This window comes from Vombatus ursinus, unplaced genomic scaffold, assembly GCF_900497805.2.
Source record: "Vombatus ursinus unplaced genomic scaffold, bare-nosed wombat genome assembly UNPS02014810.1, whole genome shotgun sequence".
NCBI classification, from domain to species: domain Eukaryota; kingdom Metazoa; phylum Chordata; class Mammalia; order Diprotodontia; family Vombatidae; genus Vombatus; species Vombatus ursinus.
Window position 1 is genome coordinate 11,557,241 of NW_020954588.1, and position 8,840 is coordinate 11,566,080.

At 36.1% G+C, this 8,840-nt stretch overlaps 1 protein-coding gene across 4 annotated transcripts in view; it reads right to left on the reverse strand.

Moving 5' to 3' along the window:
• PLSCR1 (phospholipid scramblase 1) overlaps positions 1-8,840 on the reverse strand; it is a 65,233-nt gene that overhangs the window by 19,693 nt on the left and 36,700 nt on the right. For all 4 annotated transcript variants that reach the window (XM_027875689.1, XM_027875687.1, XM_027875688.1 and 1 more), the window contains one exon: positions 722-888. In XM_027875689.1, the coding sequence (XP_027731490.1) occupies positions 722-874 (153 nt within the window). In that variant the 5' untranslated portion in view covers positions 875-888. The remainder of the gene's footprint in view (positions 1-721; positions 889-8,840) is intronic.

Genomic DNA, 8,840 nt, shown 5'->3' on the forward strand with positions numbered 1-8,840 from the left:
CTGCATAAAGCAAAGAAAACTGAAAACTAACATTCATTGGTTCACTTTATATGGTATTTTACCTTACATTATGTAATGCACCTCCCTCACTCTTACTACATAACTTATCTAAGAGCAAGGGATAACAAACAGAAATGTCAACAGTTATGTTGCTATCTAACCCTAATTATTAAAGGGCACTAGAGAAGCCTGCAGCTTTGGGTTGACAGCCAATCAATTAATTGTTCCATTGTTGTTCAGTTAGGTCCAACTCTTTGTGATCCCATGGACCATACCATCCAGGGAGTTTTCTTTGGCAAAGATACTGGAGTGGTTTGCCATTTCATTCTCCAGTGGATTAAAGCAAACAGAAATTAAGTGACTTGCCCAGGGTCACACACCTAGTGTCTGAGGCCGGATTTGAATTCAGATCTTCCCAACTCTAGGCCTACCACTCTATCAACTGAAGCACCTAGCTGTTCTTCAAATCACCCCACAGACATTTATTAAACAACAACTCTGTACAAAAACACTGTGCTAGGCACTTGGATTACAGAGACAAATAATGAAATAAACTTTACCTTCCATGGAAGATTAAGACAGGCATTGATGAGAATTTCACAAAATCGGAAGTAATCAATGGGCTGTGATCCACATAGATTGTAGGAATGCTCACAGAGAGTTGAGATCACGGATTCATCTCAATACCCAAAGTAGAAAGGGGAAGGGCCTAAGATAGTACCTGAGTTAAGTATTCCAGTCCAGGTGGACAATTCAGTGGTGGTGCTGCTGGAGTCCACTGTGCCCATTGAGATGTACCAGGCTGAGGCTGATTAGAAAAGGCAGCATGCTGATTGGCAGGAAAGCCAATAGGCCCGGGGGCTGGATAGCCCATCTGTTGTGGAGGGCCTTGAGTATGAAACAATGACAAGGTTTATAATTTTGTGCACCAGTGTATTATAACATATTAACAAGTTTGAGACATAACTGATGACTTAGAAAATTACACACTGAAATAATTCAATTTTGTAGGCGTTAAGACGGTTTGGTTTTTTTTCAAATGTATTGATTGAAATTTTCAAATTTATGGATATCCTTTCCTTTTACATCACCTTGCTAGACAAACTCTTTCTCCTCCCCCCCGTTAGCCACCACTTGCAATGAAAATGAAAAAAAGGGAATAAATGTGCCAGCAAAAGTCAATGTGACAGTCCCCGGCAAAGGGTTGGCCAACCACAAGACCACCTAGGATTCGTAGCTTTTCCCATTTTGGGAAAAAAAGCATCTACCATGAGATGAGCACTCAGACAAGAATGGTGTGGATAAAATGAAATAAGCATAGCCAGGAGAACACTGTACACAGTAACAGCAACACCGTGTGATGCTCAACGACAAATGACTTGGTTCTTCTCAGCAATGCAATGATCCGAGACAAGTACAAAAGACTTAGGATGGAAAATGCTGTCCACGTCCAGAGAAAGAACTGATGGACTCTGAATGCAGATCAAAGCATACTATTTTTTCACTTTATTTCTTTATGCTTTTTTACCTTTTGGTTTGTTTCTTCTTTTACAATTATGACCAAATTGGAAACATAGTTTACACGCTTACACATATGCAATATATCAAATTGCTTATAATTTTAGGAAGAGGGGAGGGGAGAAAGGGAGGGGGGAGGGGAGAAAGGGAGGAAGGAAGAAAAATTTGGAACTCAACATTTTGTAAAAATGAATGCTAAAATATGTCATTATATATAATTGGAAAAATAGTCATAAAAAAGAAGGGTGTAGATTTATTTTCCACACATGGTGGACACAGGACTTTGAGGACTCTCAAGGAGAAGGAGGGGAGAAGAGAAAGGTGTCAGTGGTCTCTTAGCACCAAAGGGTGCAAACAGGGAAAAAATCAGGGAAGCAGCCATTGCATACTACATCTATTGTTCCCCTACTATAGATTACGTGACACCATGAATATCTCTTATATGAAGTTTGTTTTTATAAAGAATACAAGATGCCCCTGAAGTTTTAGTATGGTTTTAAGCAATTAAAACTTAAAACTACATTAAAACTTTTGGGGCACTTCGCATATTAAGTTTATCTCAGTAATGCTAACATTGTACTGCTTGTGTATTCCCTTCCAAAATCTTTCTATTCTCTTCTATGTACTTTTAATTTTATTTTTTAAATAATATTTCATTTTCCCCAATTACATGCAAAACCAATTTTTAACATTCTTTTAAGATTTGAGCTCCAAATTCTCCTCCCCTCTCACTGAGACAGTAAGCAATCTGATATAGATTATCCATGTGCAATCATGTAAAACATTTCAAGATTAGTCTCTTGTGCAAGAAGACTTGAATAAAAGAAAGGAAAGAAAGAGGAAGGAAGGAAGGAAGACAGGGAGGGAGGGAGGGAAGGATGGAGGGAAAGGAAGGAAGAAAAAAGAAAAGCAATATGTTTCAGTCAGAATTCAGACAACATCAGTTCTTTCTCTGGAGGCGGATAGCATTTTTCATCTTAAGTCTTTTAGAATTGTCTCGGATCACTGTATTGCTGAAAATATCCAAGTCATTCACAGTTCTTCATTGGACAATACTGCTGTTATTGTGTACAATGTTCTCCTGGCTCTGCTTATTTTAGTTTGTATCAGTTCATGTAAGTCTTTCCAGGTTTTTCTGAAATCATCCTGTTTGTCATTTCTTGTAGCCCAAATAATATTCCATTAAATCATATGCCAAAACCTGTTCAGTCATTCCCCAATTGATGGGTATCTCCTCAATTTTTAATCCTTAGCCGCCACAAAAAGATTTGGTATAAATACTTTTAAACAAATAAGTCCTTTTCCTTTTTTATTTTTTTATCTCTTTGGGATATAGACCTGACAGTGGTATTGCTGGATCAAAGGATATGCACAGTTTTACAGCATTTTGGGTATAGTTCCAAATTGCTCTCCAGAATGGTTAGGTCAGTTCACATCTCTACCAACAGTATATTAGCATCCCAACTTTCCCACATTCCCTCCAGCAATTATCATTTTCCTTTTTTGTGATATTAGACAATCTGATAGGTTGTGAAGTGGTACCTCAGGGTTATTTTAATTTTCATTTCTCTAATAATAGTGATTTAAAGCATTTTTTCATATGACTAGATAGCTTTGATTTCTTTGTCTGAAAACTGCCTGTTCAAATTCTTTGACCATTAATCGATTGAGGAATGATTTGTATTCTTACAAATTTGACTCAGTTCTCTATATATTTGTGAAATGAGGCCTTTATCAGAGATACTTGCTGTATTTTTTTTTCTGTTTTCTACTTTCCTTCTAATTTTGGTGGTATTGGTTTTGTTTGCGCAAAACCAATCAAAATGATCCATTTTAGATTTTATAATGATCTTTATAATTTGTTTGGTCCTAAACTCTTCCCTTACCAATAGATCTGGCAGATAAACAATTCCATGCTCTCTTAATTTGCTTAGGGTATCACCCTTCATGTGTAAATCATGTACCCATTTTGACCTTTTTCTTGGTATATGGTATGAGATGGTGGACTATACCTAATTCCTGCCATACTCTTTTCCAGTTTTCTCAGCAGTTCTATGAATTTAAAAAAAAAAACTTCATTGACACTTTCCTTTCTTTAAAAAAAAAAATTTGTATCACTATCACTCCTTCTGCTGCCCTCTCCATACCTCTCCCCTCTCTGTCCCAAATAAAACCTTTCCATTGTAACATAAATAAGTGTACTCAAGCAAAATACTCTAAACATTAAGTGTATCTGAAAAAGTATGGCTCCCTGCCTATTTCTTGTCCATCACTTCCCTGCCAAGGGGATGAGAAACATCATTTATCAACAATCTGCCAAAGTCTTGATTGGCCATTGCATTAATCATAAGTCTTAAATCCTTTACAATTGTTTTTCTTTGCCATTGTAGAAATACTATTTTTGTTCTACTCATTTTAGTCTGAATCTGTTAATTTCAACATTTCTCCCAGGTTTCTATGGATATGTTACTTTCATAATTTCTAACAGCAAAATAATGTCACATTACATTAAATCTTAATTTGTTCAGCCATTTCATAATTGATAGGTACTCCATTTCTTTGCTACAACAAAAAGTGATGTTTTAAGTATTTGTGTGCATGTGGATTCTTTCTCTTTACATGTCTGATATTGATATAACTAGTCAAATTTAGTATCTTTGAGGGTAGTTAAAAATCACTTTCCAGAATAGCTAGATAAATTCACAGGTTATCCAAAGTATATCAATGTTCCTGTCTTCCAATAGTACATCTATTGTCAGTTTCCATTTTTTGTCATCTGCCAATCTGATAGATATAAAGTAGAACCTTAGAGTTATTTTATTTTGCATTTCTCTTATTATTAAATAGGGCAGCTATGTGGCACAGTAGATCAAGTGTTGGGCCTGGAGTCAGAAAGATTCATCTTCCTGGGTTCAAATCTGGCCTCAGACACTTACTACCTGTGTGACCCTGGGCAAGCCACTTAACTCTGTTTGCCTCAGTTTCCTCATCTGTAAAATGAGCTGGAGGAGGAAATGGCAAACCATTCCAGTATCTCTGGCAAGAAAACCCCAAAAGGAGTCACAAAGAGTCTGACATGACTGTAAATGAAACAAAACAATATTATCAAATATCAGCAGCATTTTTCATATGGTTATTGATAAACTGTCTTTCTTCTTTTGAAAACTATCAGTTCATATCCTTTATTCATTTATCCACTGGGGAAACAATTCTTCTCATGTCCAAGCATTGTCCATGTCCAGCTACTTTGGCTTCCATTCTTTTACTCAAGCAATTATTTAAAAATCACAAAACACGAAATTAATAAAGATTGTTTAAAAATCACAAAACTTGAAATTAATAAAGAAATTAATAAAATGATCCTCTGAAGTAAGCATGTTTCTCAATGCAACATCCAAAGAAGTAACTGGGAGAATAAGACACAGAATTTTCACCATTTTTCCTGGTAATTGATACTACTATGCTATTCCTCATTATCGGAAAATCAATAAATGGTCAGATTAAGTCACGAAGTTTATTCACTGAAGTTCACATACTTTTCTCATTGGCAAGCATCTCAGGCCACTCTTAAAGTTGATTTCCTCTTGTTTTACCAACAGTTGTAACAGGTCTATTTATCTCCATGATGACCTTGCTGCATATTGGGAAGTTCATTTTAAAATTTTTGCATCCTTGATGCATAACACACTGCTTTTACATATTGGGCTCTTAATGAACAATGGACTGAGTTAGAGAAATGCACTTAGATAATAAGGGAAAGTAATGGTTTATGGCAAAGGTGGAAAAGGCTGGGAAACTGTAGAAAGTATACACAAAACGTCTCCAAAAGCACAATAGTCCGGGACCATTTAGAATCGATAACCTTATCCATCCCAATGGTCCCTGAGGGGTTTAATGTATCAGAGCACAGTATAATGGTTGTCATTTCTAATGAGAAATGTAATTCATCAATCAATATTAAGTGCTTATTATATTTCAGGCTTCATAAAGAGTATGTGGAAGATCATTTAATCTGTTCAAGTAGGCAGGGAGGTGTGTCCAACACTTTAGAAATGCCTCTATACAAAACAGTTAAGATGCTTTTTGTGCTTAGAGGTGAAGCCTCAGCTATCTAGAATGATATACTCCCTGAGCATTCCCAATAGATGAAGTTTTATTGGACATTTTAAAAAGTCATTTCAAACCCCACCCCATCCGTTCTCATTGGGCAAAAGTACACATTGAGAAGTATTGTGACTATGTCAGTCGCAATTGAGGAAATATTTAAAACAAGAGTTCTTAACCTTTTCCCATATGCCATAAATTTCTTTGGCAGTCTAGGAAAGCCTAAGAACCCTTGATCAGAATAATGTTTATAAATGTATAGAACTAAATGCATTGGATTCCAGGGAAAAATAATTATATTTAAATATGATTATCAATCTTTTTAAAAGTTCATGAGCCCTAGGTTAAGAATTATAAAATTTTGTACAAAAGGAGGCTAATGGCTGAAAGAACTGAAATATGAGTCATATTAAGGGAACTGATTTTGTAGAAAGACAAAAAAGATCTTCTCTATGTGTATGCTATAGTCTCAAGTGAGTTTGCTTACGGACTTGAGCAATGGAAACAGTTGTTTTTTTCATGGGATCTCAGACCATGTGATGCGATTGTTCTTGGTTAGGTATATCAAGGTATATACTCTTGATATACTGAGTGTATTAGTCAGTCTCTGAGCAATATGCAGTTGAGTCAGACTGATTAGAAATTCAAGAACAGACTCTCCAGGAACTAAGGTTAAGGGTTTAATTGACTCATGTCCCTTAATTGTGAGGTAGAAAAGCCAGCCCCAGGTGTAACCCTGGAATTTTTTATCCAGGCAGTGAGCCAGGCCCCTCCCAAACAGACATAGTTACTTAGTGGAAATCAGAAAGCAGGCCCATTTCTCCGGGAGTGATTCAGATCACAGTAATAGATTCTGAATTTGATTTTAGAACTTCAGATACAATCAGTCGTCAACTAGAGAGATCTAGGACAACCTGAGAAAAAAGATGTACTCTAGTTTCCCACCCAACTTAGTACAAAGGCTATTTGGTTAACTGACAAAACTCTATTAGTGCTGGCTTCAGTACTGATGATCTTACACTTGGCAGTGACTTTAAAGCTTGTTTAGTCTAAGTCTTGAACCAACACATACATTTTTACTGCAACATTCTAATCAGGTGGTCATAAGAGTCTCTACTGAACAGCAACATCACAAGAGAGTTCATTCTAATTTGGGGGCCACTCAAATGTTAGGAAGTTTTTTTTTTCTTATATTTAATTCAAATATGATCTTCCTGGCAAATTCCATTCATCAACCCTAATTCTTCCCTCAAGAACTAAATATTTTTTTCTTCTAGATGATAACCCTTCAACTATCTAAAGATACTCATATGGCATACCTCTCTCTAAGCATCCTCTTCTCAAGGCTAAACATCTATTGTTTATACAATGATAGAAGATTAGTGTCAGAAAAGACTTCTGAGGTCATATAATCTAATCCCTGCCTGAAGCATGAATTAGTTCTAGAGTATTCCAATAAAGCATTACCCAGCCTAATTCTAATTTTAAGCATGCTCCTTTAGGGCAGTTCTATTGGTTAGGAAGTTACTTCTAATATGGTACAGTGGAAAAAGCAGAATACAAAGAATCCAGGTCAGAGGACCTGCATTCAAATCCTGCCACTCTTTTTATTTATGTGACCTTGGACAAATCACATTCTCCCTGAACCTCAGTTTTCTCAGCTGTAAAGAGAAAGAATGTAAAGGAAAGTCAGAGAATCTCTTACAATTAGGGTAGACTGGGTTTCCTTCCCCCTCTTCAAAAAAAGAAATCCAGAAGTGAAGCGGTTTTTGAGATCTAATTGGCCCAGGGGACTAAGGATGGGGCTACTTCCTTGTTGTTGAAGCATAAAAGTCAGCATGAGAGGAGTCAGATGCTCCATACTTTTCTGACTGGCAGGGTCAATATGGCCAACACAGACAGGAAAGTTGCATCCAATTGAATCAATACCTAAGATCCTTTCCATACTATGGCTAAGTAAACTCCCTTTTCTAAACTTTTAGATGGCCTAATAGTGTCTCATTTCATTCCAGTCCCAAACCTGGGTAGAGTCAAGACTGGTTTACAATAGGATTAGATTAGAGGGCCTCTGAGGTCTTCTCTTATTTTTTTTTTTGAGGTCTTCTCTTTCACTCTAGTTCCATGTTCCTAAGATCCTATATTAAGTTGAAATTTACCTTTTTGTAACTTCCATTCATTGATCCTAGCTCTCTCCTTTGGATCTAAAGAGGTCAGGTTAGTATGTTATAAAGAAAAAAAACAGTATTGGACTAAGCATTTGGAGACCTACATTCTGTTCCTAGGTTTGCTATTAACTACCTAGAGTAGAACCATGGACAAGTTACTTTAATCTCTCTTGGCCTCAATTTCCTCATTTCCAAAAGGGGGTTAGATACATAATAATAATAATAATGATGATGATGATAATAAATAGTTCCTAGTGGTTCTTTCCTGCTTTAAAATTCTTATACATGACTGCCTTTCAAATATCTGAAAATGGAAAATCACGTCTTCTCTTCTCCAGACTAAATAATCCCAATTTCTCCAATTGGTTTTGAGTCTTCTCACACTTCTGGACGTGCTTAACTGTTTGGTAGTCTATCTCTTATTTTGTAGCACAGAAAACTGTTCCTAGTATTTTCAACTTCTCTTTATGAATACTCTCCATCTAATTACACAGCCTAAAAGTTAATTAGGGTTTTGTTTGTTTGCTTGTTTATGTGTTGTTTTTGGTTGACCACATCCTATCATTAAGTCACACTGAGCTTTCAGTGTATTAAACCTTCAAGTATATTTCACATCCCTACCCCACCCCTCATCTTGCACCTGGGCACTTGATTTTTTTTTTCTTGGAATTGAATGTCATCTTATTAGATTTCATCCATTTTTCATATTCCAATTCTGTCATCCATTACATTAACGCTCAGCTTTGTATTATCCATGAATTTGATAAGCATAATATAGATATCTTTACTCAAATTATTGATTTAAAAAAAAGTTGAATTAACCAAGAATAAGGCCTCACAGGATACCACCAAAAGAATCAGCCTGACAATAACCCATTGATCACCCTTCTTTGGGTAAAGTTACTGAAGTAGTTCAAATCCATCAAACCTTACTAGCCTCCCTCCCACTCCCATTTCCCACTCCAATTATTCTATTAGAATGAGAAAACACATAAGAGATCTTCAGTATTCACCTTAACTGATAACCTTGGGAAAAAAAAAAAAAAAAAACAA